A 16,776-nucleotide genomic window follows, 5' to 3' on the forward strand; every position below is an offset into this window, starting at 1 on the left:
TCGACCAATTGATCACACTCGGTCATTGACGTTACAAATGCGACGTCGAAAGTTCTATCGCACGGTAACCGTATCTCTTCCACCGATCGTCCGAGCTTCGTCCCGGAGATGACGTAACCGATCCGTGGAAAGCAAGATTTAGCGAACTCGTGCTGCGATTTGTAACATCGAAGATTCTTCCAGAGTAACGTCGCAAACGTGACGAACACGGTCACCGTTAACGAAGAATCTTTATCCGAGTAGAAAAGGTTAGTCCAGGTTCCTATCTAGGAAGATCTCAGCGTTGAAAATTCGCGTAACGAATCGTTACTTACAAAAAGGAAAAATACGATACCCAATCGACATTCACCGAAATTGGAACCCCGATCGTACGAATTACACCAGTAGATAATTCCTCCGAGATGTTACTCACAATTAGGAAGAATATCTCTCAAGAAATTGCAGTGTTACAATTAAAGAAGTACTTCTTTCCAAAATTCTGAATCTTACTTTCACCCAGGATATGGTTCGTTCTCCCTGGTACTCGTGGGTAAGGATCCTCGAGGATTTAGTGGTTTCTGTGGCGTCACGTATCACGGAAAAATACTCGATCCCCTCAGGACGAACGGTCATCAGAGGGCAAGGTCCGTAGAGATTTGCAGCGTTCGGAACGTCGAAAACGTTCGCCGGGTCGTCCGTGTCTCGTTACAGCTGTTGAATGGGTCGTTCGGGGCTAGAAGCGACGGGACGCGTGACCAACATACGACACGGTACACGGGGCCCCATAAAAGGTACACGGCTCTCCGCGAAATTGGACATCGACGCGAGGCGTAATAGGCCGAGCGGTTCGCGGTCCGGGAAGTTCAACTTACCGATCCTGCTAACGATCGCGGAACGATAGCGTTTGCGCGCCTCCGCTTATTACGCCGTTAGGTATTTTTTACGCGCGAAATGGAAATTACACGGTGCGCGCGGGACCAATCGGGACCGATCTCGTGCCACGTTGCATCCGTTCGACGACGCCTGGAAAACGGGCCGGCACCGCGACGAACGAACGCGTTTCCATGGAAAACGGCGCCCCGTCGTGAAACAAAACGCGAACAAACCATAGACCCGACCGATCGGCTCGATTAAGTCGTTGCGACGCGTTCGTACGCTCGCTCTGGACCTCGTTAATCCTCTTACCGGCGAACAAACTACGCCCGGTGTAAACGATTAAAGCGATGACGCGAAAGAACCGGCTACGACCGTCAGACACGCGTGTACACCACTCTAAGGGCACGTTTACACGCGCGGTGTCTAAAAGTCTTCCGTGGATCTATTTCAGGAATCGATGAACCATTCTTGTAAACCAGTCTCGTCAAATTTTTGGTTAGTTACACTTGGATCACTGTTGGACGATGTGTCGAGATGGCTGCAAGTTGAGAACAAGGTCGAGAAGTTCTTTCGAGGAGTCCACGATTAATATAATCGACACAGTTTTAGGTGTTAATTTGTTATGTATAATGTAGAATGGTTTAGGAGCCGATGAAGCTTCGTGTAAGAAGAGTTTGGTTAAATATTGGAACAGTTGACCCAGGCCCAAGATTAAACAGGGCATGTGTTTTTAGGAACATTTTCTTCTCTTCAGAGGGGTTTATAGTTAAGAAATAATATAGTTGAAGAATGTTTAGATGTTGACTGTAGGTGTAATGTAATAATATTTTACGAAACACTCGCTATTTGTAATCTAACAATAGGCCCCTAACGTGTACAATGGATTGTATTTGAAAAATTCGTATTGTTCAGGAAACTGTATTTTACAGCGTAGCTAAATTTTGTGGACATAGTTTCAAACTGAAATATACCACATTTCGATATGAATCATTTTCCCCGTCTCTGACGCACAAGAGCGTATGTACCGTTAGCGCGCGCGTAATTCGAAGTTACGGCGCTATTCTTTGGCCGGTCAGGGTCACTTCCCCCCACCACGGTGCGGTACGCCCAGTTATACGGCGCATCTTCACCGTGTCTCGTCGCTTTTATCCGTTTCTTGACGCGTTAATTGGCATTGACTGCCATTGACCCGATGGCCCCGGTTTCACCGTGTACAGCGAGGATACCTGATACAGCGGACTCGTGAAAGCAGCGAGGTGTGAAAATAGTGGCGCACTTGACTGTCAGCGCGCTTGACTGTTGGATGTCAAGGGCCTAACGGTGATTTCTATGCACGTGTATACGTTTAGACCGTTACGGTCCGAGCAAAATCAATTGACCGCTCGAGGTCACATTCGGGGATTAAAAATTCCATCCTGAACGATCACGCGTTATTTCAACCGATTCACTTTCTCTTCCCATTTTTCAATTTCTTATTACTATCCCTACTTTTCTACTTTTTTCTTCTCTCTTTCTCTCTTTCTCTATAATGTTACAAGTCGAGCTCAATAGTAGTGTACTTTCCTTTTTGCGTATAATTAAACAAGGAAATTATTACTACTGTTTAAAAATTCCGTAACTCGAATATTTATTTTTATCGTTTCCATTGTTCCCCAAAAAACGGAGAGTTCGTTGTCCCCGGATTCGTGGCGTTCGAAAATTTTTCTCCGGATAAGAATTTTCCTCCACCCGTGGAACGCGTGAGCGCGCTCGCGCGCGCCGAAAACCTTGCCGTGTGCGCGCGCGTTGTAAACACGACCTAACAGAAACGGCTGAAAACGAATGCACGGAGATAAATAAAGCCGCGACCGGCTGCTCGCTTCCCCGTCGACTGAATTAACCGTAATAACCGATGCATTTAGCCGCGACATTCAAAACTTGTGCACGAAATACCATCGGCGTTCCTGCCAACCCCCCACCCACCCCGTGTGTTCACCCTACCACTCCACCAATTTCCTCGTCCCCTTTTACCACCACCCCGTGTGTTCCATCGGTCCTGCCGCGTCGCATATCATTACCATGCAAATACGCCCGGCGTGCGGCAAAGCCCGTGTAAAATTGTCCCCCGTCCCCTCCCCTTCCCTCCCCTCTCCCCTAGCCCGCTTCGCGTCCACCAACCAACGGTCCGTCTTCCCTTGTCGCTCGCGCGTCCTCCCCCCACTCCTTCTCTCGCTCCTACTCCCACGCGGCGGTCCACTCGTCCCCTCTCTACCCCCACTCCGCCCCTACTCCGTGGCGGCTACCCAGTCACATATGCAAAACGTGCCACTATTATAATAACATTACTCCGATGAACCTTCCATTGAATATGCGCTCCGCGAGCGTGGATTGCATCGCTAATTACGTACCGGGTGGCGCGATTCGCACGAGACCCCGCCGTGCGATTTTAATGTCCAGTGGTGTCCAACGCGGAGTTTCACTCTTGAAGAGTCACGGTGAATCCGTTAAGGGTTTATCGTTCGTTTATATTACGAGATCCATTCTGGATGGCACTGGGTAATTACCGCTGGTGTTCGTTCGCTAGAGTTTTTATTCTCTCTCTCGCTGGAGAGCGAGGATCTCTAGCGGATAGAGAGCAGACTTTCAGAGTAGGATCGAGAGTAAGGCTTTCCAGTGGATGTATGTGGATGTACGTACAGAAATTACGAATAAGGTTACAGAGAGATTTAATTCATTCTGGAGAACACAGACGTCGAGAGTAGCCTCTAGAGAAGTTTTACTCTCGATAATGATGCTCGATAAATAATGTTTGGTTCTGCGGACCTCTCGATAGAGCATATCTGTCCAGTGAACATAGAAATTAAGGTTAAGGCTCTCTAGCGAACACAGGCATTGAAAGCAAGGCTCTCTGATGAACACGGATATTGAAAATAAGCCTACCAATGAACACAGGCAGTGACCTCTATGAAATAGGTCTACTAGAGTTATGTTCTCGGAGGCACTGGTACGAGTAAGTGCCTCTAGTGGCTATAGGCACCGAGAGTGAGGATCTCTAGTGAACACGAGCATTGGGAATAATTTCTATCGAAAGTCTTATTCTCGACGACGTCTCTCTATACGTAATAATGCATAGGCGTCAACTGTTTACTCTAGAGAGTCACTGTCAATAGTAAGGGTCACTGTAAAAGTACAGTTACTACTCTCTTTGCTGAACATTGAGAGTAAGGCTCTCTACTGAACGCAGCAATTAAAACTAATACTCTCCAGAGTACCCAAACACCGATAACCCCTAAAAAGAGCTCTTCCTCTAGACCCTCTAGAGCAAAGTCACTCACTTGGACACCTAACGTTTACCAAAAGAATCTCTATCGAGTCTACACTTTCTTCTTCGGTCACAGAGCCTCTATCCTATCGTCTCATCTCTCTCTCTGTGTATTGCCCGCGCGAGAGACCACTCTATCCTCGATAGCAAATCTCCACAACCGAAACTCTCGACCGACTCAGCGTTATTATCCATCGAAAGTCACCATCCGGGATAGAACTCTTTCGAACCGTCAACCGGGGAGGATCCTCCACGCTGGTTGCCTCTACACTCCCGTTACCCCCAACTCCCCCGAGTGTTCCTTCGAAAGAACCCTTAAAATCCCAACGCTGTGTCCACTAGAGAATCTCGCTCTCGAGAAGCATCGTCGTCCCTCTCTCTCTCTCTCTCTTTCTCTCGAGAGCGGAACGCTTCAGTGGACACCAGGCACGCGGCGGCGTCGCGACGCGCGACCTCGACCGACTCGCGGCGTCCCTTTTTCTCAATTTTCGCGCGTCGTATTTCGGAGGGGAGAGAGGAGGGTAGCCGACGACGCGACGTTTGCTCGACACGACGTCGCGTTCGCCGCAATTTGTTTCCCCGCGGTGATCGCGCACCAGGGACGCGTATATACTCGGTGGTGTGTGTGTATGTTTTTTTTTCCTTCTTTTTTTTCCAACCATCGACCGAGCGATGTCGTGATTTTCGCGACACGATCTCCCCCTCCCCTAAACCCCCGCCGTTCGCCAGTGGCGCGCGGTGCGGCGTTGCGACTAAATATTGTTGACGTCGCGTCTTTTTCCCTCCGACGCGCACGAACTCTGTCGCGTTCGGCCGCTGACACGTTTATGGGGGGATACCCGCAACAGCACCAGCAGCACCAGCAGCACCGTGAACGCGAGGTGACGCCCTTGTTTTATAGTTTCGGTGACGGGCGCGGCGATCGCTCCGCGCGTTCAACGGTTTTTACGTTGCGAACGTTGACGAGATAACGTTAACGGGGGTTTTTTTTTTGTTTTTTTCTTTTTCAACCGTGCGAGACGAAACAGTGACCGTTCCTCTTACCGATCACTTTCGTTGTAATCGTTCACTAATCGCGAGACCAACGAATGCACCGAGTTGGTGAGAAGCGTTGAGAAATATTTTATCGATTTATTGCCCGATTTATTAGCGAATGGGCGATATTAACGAACGTTGAATTTTTTACGCTTCCTTGATCGTATTTAACGGATCGGTGAATAATTTAGCGAAATTGTTATTGTCGGTACTGGTGAATTTATTATGCGAATTTGAAGAAAGCGTGCACGCCGGGGCGGGGGAAAGGAGAGGTGTTTAGAAAGCTGTTCTCGAACCTCGTTGTTAAGACGAACGATACCGCACGGTGATTAAATAATAAATAAGAATTACGCTTTTTGCACGAAACGCGCGAAGATTATTGATGGATAATGTTAACGCGAACCGGAATGCACGCTCGGACGTAATTGTTTACCAAAAAGTCACGCCACGCGTATAAATTGTCTGTAATATTTAAAATGGAGTTAGCTCGTTCCCGCACGATTGTTTACTTACTTGTCGATGTTATGTAGCCGGTTCTCTTACCTTCGACGACGAGTCCACGGTGGATATACTGTTTGCTCCTAACAAAAGAATAATATTGTTCGAATTATCCATTACGGTTAGTTTTTAGACATATTGGAGTGGACGCTGCAATAAATCGACAACCGTGTTTTAGTCTCGAGTATCACTTTTTATTTAATCGTCTCTCGTCTCGATTTCTGTTATATTCTCTAAGCCTGACAATATTTACACGATTCAGTTTTTCCTTTATTAATCTTCGCTTTCCGTCTCACTTTTAGGGGACGTAGAAAAATATGACGGTATACTTAAAGACTGATATATAATATATATAATATGTATACGTATATACAAAATGTACAGAGGGAAACGCGATACGAATGCCAGCGTTTATTCTAATTAATGCGCGGTCTCGCCGCCAAAGGCGATTACGCGCAACGAGCGGAACGAACTTAATTCAAGACTCTCTTTGATAAAAAATGATCGCTCGGACAAAAAGTCTATCGATCCGGATAATACGTCGATTCGAACGGGAATGAAAAACTACAATTTTCATTGTCGTCGATACTCGACATTTTTCTTTCTTCCTTTCTTTCATTTTTTTTCCTCTCTCTCCTTTTTTCTTTTTTCTCTCGTTTCACCACCTTCCCTTTCGTCGAATTAACCCAATCCCCAGAACGAACGATTATTCGAGCATCAACGTTTAATTACCATTTTTCTAGATCGATGATTCTATCCCACGGTCGTCCCGGTTCGTTCGGCTCGTTCCCGCGAGGGTCCATTTTCTTCGCCAAGTGTAACAACAACAACAATAACAAGAACAACGGCAACAAAACGTCTCTCACAATGTCGTATAAGAACTATGTACACCCACGTTGAGAAGAGTTCACATTCGAGAATGATTTCGGTGTTCCGTTGCGGTTTCGTTCAGTACATGACCTCGTAGACGGTCGCCTTCTTGTCACCAGACCCGGTAACAATGTACCTGTCGTCCGCAGATATATCGCAGCTCAGCACCGACGACGACTCCTTCGACTGGAAGCAACACAAGACACGGTTTGCGTGAAGATTCGCTCGCGTACGATTTCCGATGGAACGCGCGACGACCTCTTCGATTTTTTTCTTTTTCGTACTTTCATGTCGAATTTTTATACTCGATACCGTTCGATGAAACGATTCTCAAAATTTGCCCCGTGTATCGTAGAATTTTCGAAGTCCTTGAAGCAATTTTAACCGGTGCCAAACACTTTTGTACAAAACGTGCAAAAAGATTTCTCGAGCGCGACAATTCACGACGAATTTAAGTTTTTCTCGACGCGATCAGCCATGGGGAAATACAGCTTAGACGAAAGAGTCGGTAATTTGAATTTTACCGTGAAATTTAAAATAGAAAAAAATATTTTTTATATTCGATTTTTTCAAAAAAATTTTCGCGAGCGCGTATCGACAACTCCAAATATTTTTCAGTCTTTAATTCGCATTAGTCTTAACATCGGAGCAAGTGTACGGTAAATAATGGAAAGTATAATTTTTCGATTATTACTGGTTATTAATTAATAAATTTACGTATCGGTATTCATATTTAAATCAATTTCTATATACGCTGGCGCGAATTTCGAAATGTACTGTATTCGGTGCTGGAAAGAAGACGAATGGGGCGTGGCGTGGCAGGAGGCGTTCCTCGTTCGCCCCGCCTACTTGACGACACGACTAAGAGAGGGGATGTAAGTGCCAACTTTCACCGATTTCAACGAAAATTGGCAAACTTACAGATCCACGTATACAACAATCGTAACCGGAATTATAACCGTAGACGACTAGTCGATTATGAAAAAATAAATGTAAAGTTTTGAAAAATCACTTAGTCAAGTATACTCGGATAACAAAGCGTCTCGACCAACGTTAATTGCGACTCAATAGCAAACACAGAAAATTAGGTAAAATTTAGGTACATCTAAAATTACAGTTACACTTATTATAAACACGGATCTATCGCTCTGTCGAATTTCATTGCAATCGGCGAGGATCACTTGGTGCCTTCGTAGGCCTTCAAGAACCATCTTAAACGTTCGATTCGCGATTCTTCGGGCCAGGTGTGATCTTTCCAGCACGCGTGAGTACGTATCGCGAGTACGCGTGTATCGTGAATCCTCACCTGGAATATCGAGGCACCGTAAGGCGTGCGCCATGCGTTCAGCAGATTGTCCTTGCCGGTGGAGACGAACCATTTGCCGCAGGACGCGAATCTCAGTGACAGTACGCACGATTCGTGCAAGTGTAGCTGATACTTGTCCGGTTTGGTGGCGTGGAGTACCTCGACGTTCGAGTTCTCCATGCCCACGGCGAGCCACTCCCCCGTGGGACAATAGCCCAACGAGAATATCTGGGATGTGAAGTCGTGTTGCTGTAGCTGCCTACCCTCCCGAAGATCCCACGAGCGCACCGTGTTGTCCAGACCACCGGTCCACAGCTTCGAACCGTCCGCGGAGATGTCGATGCAGGAGGCACCGTCCGTGTGACCTTGGAACTGTCTGACCAACGTCTGATTCTGGAGATCCCAGACGGCGATGTTCCCGTCGCTGCAGCAACTGAAGCAGACCTTCGAGTCCGGCGAGATGGCCAGAGCGTAACAGGCGGGGGCGGAAGAGATTAATTCGGCCTTGATCCTCGGCGTTGGGCTCGCCAGATCCCAGATACTCAAGCGGCTGGCCTCACCTCCGACTATCAGCGTCCTACCGTCCGGTAGCAGTTTCACCGACCTGGACATATCGCGTCAAAAACTCTATTGTGTACGGTTGTTCGTTCCCATTTTTATTTCTCGGAGAGGATAGAAGCGTAATCGGATACGGACCAACCCATCCACGATTCGTATTAATACAGTGGGGGGTGAGATCTTTGGTATGAAAGTTTCTTGGATAGTAGGGGACTCGGGGGCTGATAGGGGTTATTGTTGCAGCTGGAATGGAAGTAATGTTAGGTGATAGTGCTGGTGGATATGAGAAAGATAAGGGAATTAGTTTTTTTAAACGTTTGAATGTAAGAAGGTATTGATGGGGGGCCAAGACTTTGGGTATGAAGGTTTTTGGATAGTAGGGGATCAGGGGACTTGAGATTAGTTACTGTTGTAGGTGAAATAGAAGCAATGTTGATGATAGTGCTGACAGATATGCAAAAGAATTATTTTTTTACCCATTCTACACTACGAACGTATTGATGGGGGGCCAAAATTTTGGGTATGAAAGTTTCTTAGATAATAGGGGACTCGGGGGGCTGATAGAGATTATTGTTGTAGGTGGAATAGAAGTAATTTTGGTAATAGTACCGACGAATATGAAAAAGTTAAACGAATTATTTTTTAACTATTCCAAACTAGGAACTAACCTGTCGAACACACGATAGGGGGGCAAGACTTATGGTATGCTAGTTTTTTAGACATTAAGAGACTCGACTGACCAACATCGATTATTCAGTAACAGAAACTCGCAACATAGAGGAATAGCCTTAATCTTTCCGAAGTGAGATTATAAACCTGGTCGTTTATTGTATTTGCGCGTCTTCTTCAGCCTATCGATGAAATCGGATTAAGTTTCTCGACACAAGAATACCCGGATAACGCGAGACTCTCTAGTCTGGGATCAATTACTATCTAATAACAAAACTGAGAAACCAATCCAAAGAACTAAACCCAATTACTCGGAATCGTTACAATCATTAAACAATCATTAATCATTTACGCTCGTATTCGTAACGTAAGTATCCCTTTGTGGTTCCATTCACCCATATACCTCCTTTCACACGACAATTCCCCTTTTCCAAATTCAATTAAAAAAGCAGCCAATCCGTGTCCACCGCCCAGTACCGCATAATGCATTCCTGCGGGGGGTCGATAGAGCCCCCACGTATCATCATCCCCCACGTTGCGCCTACTCAAGGGTTAAAACGATTCCGCGATTTTCTGCGGTTCTGCGCCCTCCTCGCCCTCTCTCCCTCGCTGTTAACGGGGTTTTCACGTTATCGTACATTTAACCATTAATTTTCGTTTATCAACGAAACAGCCGTTAAAGTGGTACCGACGCCGTTGTGTTCCTCGTCGAAAATATAAAACGGTGTCCGTGACTCGCGCTCGTTGGGGGTGGGGGGTTGGCGAGGGGGTCGATGATCACCGTACACACCGACGCGTCGCAAATGGCGACCACCGGACCCCCCTCACCCCCTACGCACACCGCCACCGCCACCCTTCCTCCTCGTCATTGCCCCCTATGTATCGCGCTCGGTTTCGCAGAATCTCTAAAAGTGGTAATCATTTTTGCGCGTCGGGGCGTGTCGAAATCAGTCGAGTGCGCACGGGGCCCATGATTAGCAAACTGCGACCGATGGATCGTAAAGTACCTTTTAATGTGGGGGGGCAAGAGGTGGCGGGGTGGGGGGCTCGCTACGCGCGTGCATTACCGGCGCGAAATGTATTAAATTTGGCGCGCGTGTACGCGCAGAGACAGAGACACACGTACACATACACATACACAGAGAGAGAGAGAGAGAGAGACCCTGATATCGAGTTGCAACATCCGCGTTTCGAAAAGAAAAAAAACGCGCCACGGGTTCAATTACCGCACGGGCGTATCGGGCCGGACATTAACAGTCATACACCGGCGCGATATTATTCCACCCCCCTCTCTCCCCCTCCCGGTCCCGTTTTCAACGTCGAAAACGTGCCCCGGCGCGCAAATGCATCGTAAAAATGCCGAACGTCGCGTTTATTCTATCACCCGACGGGGCACGATGTGATTTTTCAGCGTTCCGCGCGCGGAATACCGAATTTCGCGATGTTTCCGCGCGCGTGGACACACGCGCGTACGTATACACGTACCGCGTGTACGAGCGAAAAGCTTTTCCAAGCTGGTAATCGTTTAACCCTTTCTCCGCTCTCGAAACGATATCGCGAGGAATTTTTTTTACGTGGAGGGGGAAGAGAGGAGAGAAGAGGAGAGGAGAGGAGAGGGAGGTGCATACAACCTATGGGGGTGTCGCTTATTGTGCAACGAAAACGTTGCACCCAATTGCATCCTCGCGTACACGTACGTATATATACGATCGAAAGAATCGGGGTACACGGGGTATATCAATTGCTAACTTGTTGTAACCACGCGCGACTCTTTGTGATGTACACATCTGTTTGAACGCGATATTCACGAGGCGCGCGGACCACCCCCGTGGTGGCGATTGAAAATTCGATTCATTTTTGTACGAGTTGGGTGGGCGATGGCGATGCTGGAAAACGTTCCCCGATATCGTCCAAACGGCCGCGCTACGTCGGGGGTGGGTATTTGACTCTATGAATTTTAACACCTGTAAACGATCGTAGAAATTTCATTGATTCCCCCCCTACTACCACTGCCACCACCTCTTCGCCCCGGATACAACGGGGGCAGCTATCATTTTTACGACGAATTCACTAACCGGTTAAACCGGAGGCACAACGGAAGCCACCGGGGCCTATGGCGCAAATCTCTTCGAATTGAATCATTTCCACTGTGGAGGGGAGGTGGGGAGAAGATTTTTCGCGAAAATTTTTATTCAACGCTTCGATCACCCCGCTTACGAGTACACCGTAGCACCGATGTCTATTTGGTGAGCGATTTCGATCGGTGGAATACTTGTGTTTTGACGAGTCGAATTGTTGTTGTATTTTAACACGGGTGATCTGAAATTTGGTCTTCTTAAAGCGTTTATAGGAAATGGAGGTCGTGAGAAAACTATTTGCGAAAGTTTTTCTTCATTGGGAAGAAAGTTTGTGTGAAGAAAGTGATCGTGCGTCGATCACCCCGCTTACGAGTACACCGTACCACCGATGTCTATTTGGTGAGCAATTTCGATCGGTCGAAAACTTGTATTTTGACGAGTCAAACTTTCTCAAAATTGTTATTCAAAAATACAGCAAGATAAAATTTTCGAAAAGTTAACGTTCGAAAGCATAACGAAGAAAAATTTACTCTGGCAAAAAATGAAAATCAAAGTTCGCGTAAAATACATAGCTTTCGCCACGAGGACGCAAGAGAACAATATTCGTTTAAAAATTAATGTTCGAAACGAGGCAAAATTTCCTCGAAATTCCCTCTGGCAATAAATGAAAATCCATAGTTTTTGCCACGAGGATGCAACAGAACAGAGTTTCTCTAAAAATTAGTGTTTGAAACGAGGCAAAAATTCTCAAAATCCACTCTGACAAAAATTTCAAATACAAATTTGCTTAAAATCTATAGAATTTACCACGAGAATGCAACAGAACAGAATTTCTCTAAAAATTAGTATTCAAAACGAGGCAAAAATTCTCAAAATCCACTCTGACAAAAATTTCAAATACAAATTCGCATAAAATCCATAGAATTTACCACAAGAACGCAACAGAACAGAATTTCTCTAAAAATTAGTATTCAAAACGAGGCAAAAATTCTCAAAATCCAATCTGACAAAAATTCCAAATACAAATTCGCGTAACATCCATACAATTTACTACAAGAACGCAACAGAACAGAATTTCTCTAAAAATGAGTGTTAAAAACAAGGAAAAACTTTTCAAAATTCCGTCTGACAAAAAATTCAAATTCAAATTCGCGTAAAATCCATAGAATTTACCACAAGGAAGCAACGGTACAAACTTTCTCCAAAAATTAAAAAATTAGTGTTGAGAAGCGTAACGGTAGAAAATTTTCTCAAAATTCACACCGAAAGACGTAAAAGAAAAGAAAAGAAAATGTAAATTTGCGTAAATCTCGGATTTACCGAGAATGGCTCGGATGTAACAAGAGAACCACTGACCTGATGTAGTTATCAGGCTGCAGACAGTCGAGCTGCGATACCGACTTGGTGCTTCCTGTACCGCCCTGTCCTATGTCCCAGACCTTGACGCATCCCTTGCCGCCGGTGTACACATACTTGGTCGGATTCGAGATCGTGACGGCGCACACGACCTCCCCGTGACTGAGGGTATTAATTTGCCTCGCATGACGCGGTATCCCTTGTCCGATCAGCGCATCCGGTGGGAAGGGCACCGGCTGCATCTGGCCCTCGCTCGACACGTGGAAGCTGTACGCACTGGAACATCGAGAAAAATGCGACTCGTGCGGTGAACAGGCGTGTTTACCAACGATAGCCGTGCTGTCCCGTACAGCCGATTACCGATCTAGACATCGTGCGCGTTTAGCGAAACTAGATAAGTTAATAGGGGTGGGGAGGGAACGGGGACACCGGTGTACCTACGTAGGACATTTTTTACGTTGTTTCGAACCGTTTATTTTCACGGACGGTTGTTCGAGTCGCCCGATTCGTAGTTCGGTGTGACGGTGCGTATTCTCTGGCTTTCTTTTTTTTTTTTTTTTTACACAGAGATAATTACAAATATAGAAAACTGTTTGCAGTCGTTGTACCGTGTATATCCGCGAGTAAACCACGCCAAGTGCCACACGCATACCATCGCGATAAAACGTCGCGGATAGTCGAAGAAACGAAACATGTGAAACCTCTGGTTCTTCGCGAGACGTTCGCTCGTGAAGATCGTTGCTTGCACGCTAATGCGGTTAATTGCGCGTGTTTCGTTACTCGAGTGATTTACGATAACAAACGCAGACGGACCCGTGCGTACCTTGCTGGTTGAAACTTTTCTTCTCGTTTCGGGAATCACCGTTCAAGCTCGCGGAGTTCTTACGTTCGGATCGAAAATAGTCTGGACGTTAACGTTAAAGCGACCCGGGTTCCACCGCTGCTCTGATCCGAATGCAAAGTTTGTTCAAAGTGTTTGCTCTACCGATATGAATTTTTCGGAGTGCGCGAATCTACAACGTTCGCGTGAACGGAGACGAGTTCTTACACAAGGTGATCAGAGTCAAGTTGTACAACTGTTTTCTAAGGAATTCTTCATATTTCTTGTTTTTTTTTTTTTGTATGTGATTAAACGAATCAGGAGGAGGATTCATTTTTCGGTGTGCACGACGAATTTTCGGGGGGTGACATTCTCTTAAACGGAAAATTTTTCATTATTTGGATGATTTTTATTAAATTGAGTAAGATTTAGTTCAATCGTTCTTTTTTATTAGGCACAGTTAAAGAGTTATAGAGAAAAACTGTGTTTCGGAGAATTTTGGTAAACGTTAACAATGATATCCATAGACCTCTAAACACTTATTATCTTCTTTGCAAATACTCTACCGAATTAATAGGTTCCATAAGAAATGGAGTTATCAAGTTCATTGTTTCATTTTTCCAAAAAATAATAATAATAGTAGTACTAATATAATAAAATAATAATAATAGTACTACTGTTTAACGAACATATGTAAAGTTTCATCTAAATACATATACAATCGTTCAAAGTTGAAGTGTCACAGTATTCATTTTACAATGGGAAAAAAGCGACAAAACTTATCCAACAACCAAGTATTTGATAACTTTCATGTAGAAATCGATGCACAGGTAAATAGCTCGGGTTCGTATCCTCGTAATTCTATAACCCCAAAAAAAAAAAAAAAAATAGTAATAATATTCCTCAATTCGATACGAACTATCCAAACGAAAACTTTGCATCTTCGAGAAAATCACCCCAGTCGTTCCCTCGAAACGAAATTTCCTGCACGGTAAAACATCAATCTCGTTGTTCAATTCAAAAGAAAAAATTACATCCGTATCTCTATCAATTTCATAAAAAAAAAACTAACCTTTTCCACGAGTCACCTTTCACATTCAACGAGGTGTTCGTAAGACGTTACGCAAAATGTGCTAACGCTGGTTTCGTGGCCACGTGGCTCGTTTAACATTTTAACCACGGCTCCCGGTACGCAACCCGAACGAACAACAATACGTTTACGTGTAAATAATAATACGTAAGAACGCCGAGGGCCGATCTGAATATCGCGTTCGCTTCTATGCTCGTCTATCTACGCGTTTCCCGGAATCGCGCGTTATCGCGTACATTAGCGTGGAACCGGCAAAAAAGCTTTTTACTTCCACTGTATGCAACGTTTCATGTCCTATCGGTTTTTATCTTGAACATTAATCTCCGCTGCACAGACATTTGTTCTAAAGTAAATATATCGATAACACGTCGTATTTTAACCGTTCCCCAGCTACAATAAACAACGGGATCGTTGAATTTTCATAGCAAACAAAATCGCAGATAACGAGCCCCGCCTCCGAGCAGACGAACGTCAAACAACGTTAACAAAAACCGCGCTATGTGTATATATATATATATATTTATATATATCTACACGTATACCAGGGCCCCCGATATCGGACGGTCCGATCTTGCGCAAAAATACCAAGTGCTGCGCGTTTATTATTCGATATTTACGGAGAATCGACGCGGTGCACCTTTTGCTGCGCAGGAAAAAAAATAATAATAATAATAATAATACCGAAATCCGCGACGCGACGACGCGTTCTCGTTCCGCGATCTCGTCGACTGGAAATTTTCCACGCTTCCTGCGTGTGTATATATATATATATATACATATCGAGTCGATTCGTCGCGCGAGAAAAGGGAATAAAAAAAAAGAAGAAAAAAAAATTGTTACCACGGCTACGAAGAAACGCGCTAAATATTTCCTTTCGATATCCTACGTTAAATATTAAACGGCGCGCAATCGAATTATCTTATCTTGGGACTGCGACGGCGTACCACCGAGGCGTTTTTGATCCACGCGAACGCAAACAGCCGGTAGTTACTTAGCCTTCGTTCAATTTGGATTTGTTTGGAGAACTGGCTTCGAGCCTCGGAACTCGCCAAACCCGGTAGATACCGAAGGACAAGGTAAACCTTAATAATTACGCGTGATCTACGGTTTTCATTGAAACCCTGGGAATCGAGACTCGAATTGAAAGAACGTAGTCGGATGGAGGGACGGATGGATAATGGTTGGGGGGTGAGAAGGATCGTGGGTTTGAGTGTCAAGATTTCGGGGAATGGTTTCTGGGTATATTCTATGGACAGTGGAATACGTTGGTTCTACACTTTAGATGTGCATATGTAATTTTGGTATTTTGTTGTGATGTAATCGGTGGAGAGGGTGGAAAATATAGGGGGTGAAAATGGTACAAAATTTTGGTATTTTGTTGTGATGCAGTCGATGGAATGAAATTAAGGAAGAAAAAATAATTGGGGGTGAGAAGGATCGCGGGTTTGAGAGTCAAGATTTCAGGGGATGGTTTTTGGGTATATTCTGGACAGTGGAATACGTTTGTTCTACACTTTAGATGTGCATACGTAATTTTGGTATTTTGTTGTGATGTAATCGGTGGAGAGGGTGGAAAATATAGGGGGTGAAAATGGTATATAATTTTGGTATTTTGTTGTGATGCAATCGATGGAATGAAATTAAGGAAGAAAAAATAGTTAGGGGTGAGAAGGATCGTGGGTTTGAGTGTCAAGATTCAAGAATGGTTTCTGAATATATTTTGGACAGTATAATATACGTTAATTCGACACTTTATAGTGCATCGTCGGTGACAAGTAATTTTAGTATTTTGTTTATAATGTAAACGGTGGAGAGGATGAAAATGATACATAATTTTGGTATTTTGTTGTGATGCAATCGATGGAATGAAATGAAGGAATAAAACATAGTTAGGGGTGAGAAGGATCGTGAGCTCGTGTGTCAAGATTTCAGGGATGGTTTCTAGGTATATAATATTTATTATAGATATTATATATAGGTATTAGTATTTTCTGTTTCTAGGTATATAATAAGTCAATTTTACATTTTATAGTGCATCGTCGGTGATACATAATTTTAGTATTTTGTTTATAATGTAATCGGTGGAAAGAATGGAAAATGTATAAACACGATGAAAACGATGGCACTCTTGGGGGTTAAAATTTTACGGATTAAAAATATTGATTCTAAGCTTCACGATGTGTCACCGATGATACATGATACGTATTTCTTTTATTATGATAAAAAGAATAATTTATTGTACGTCTCGTTTAAACTGTCGCTAAATATTTACTCGTGTACACTTTATCGACATTATTCGCGCAATAAAAAGGGAAAATCCCGTTAAAACGATCGATTTAC

The 16,776-nt window shown here is 44.6% G+C and overlaps 1 protein-coding gene and 1 long non-coding RNA gene across 3 annotated transcripts in view; both read right to left on the reverse strand.

The window, feature by feature from the left end:
• Nucleotides 1-3,591: 3,591 nt before the first annotated feature.
• On the reverse strand, nt 3,592-6,552 carry LOC143152915 (uncharacterized). The gene is made up of 3 exons (XR_012993672.1): nt 6,422-6,552; nt 5,735-5,772; nt 3,592-5,653 (listed from the first exon to the last, which is right to left on the reverse strand). It is a non-coding gene; the product is annotated as an uncharacterized LOC143152915 (long non-coding RNA).
• LOC143152913 (protein groucho) overlaps nt 6,322-16,776 on the reverse strand; it is a 103,771-nt gene continuing 93,316 nt past the window's right edge. For both annotated transcript variants that reach the window (XM_076323524.1, XM_076323523.1), the window contains exons 10-12: nt 12,527-12,802; nt 7,866-8,469; nt 6,322-6,745 (exon numbers count right to left, since the gene is read on the reverse strand). In XM_076323524.1, the coding sequence (XP_076179639.1) occupies nt 6,638-6,745; nt 7,866-8,469; nt 12,527-12,802 (988 nt within the window). In that variant the 3' untranslated portion in view covers nt 6,322-6,637. The remainder of the gene's footprint in view (nt 6,746-7,865; nt 8,470-12,526; nt 12,803-16,776) is intronic.

This window comes from Ptiloglossa arizonensis, chromosome 11 (genome assembly GCF_051014685.1).
Source record: "Ptiloglossa arizonensis isolate GNS036 chromosome 11, iyPtiAriz1_principal, whole genome shotgun sequence".
Taxonomy (NCBI): domain Eukaryota; kingdom Metazoa; phylum Arthropoda; class Insecta; order Hymenoptera; family Colletidae; genus Ptiloglossa; species Ptiloglossa arizonensis.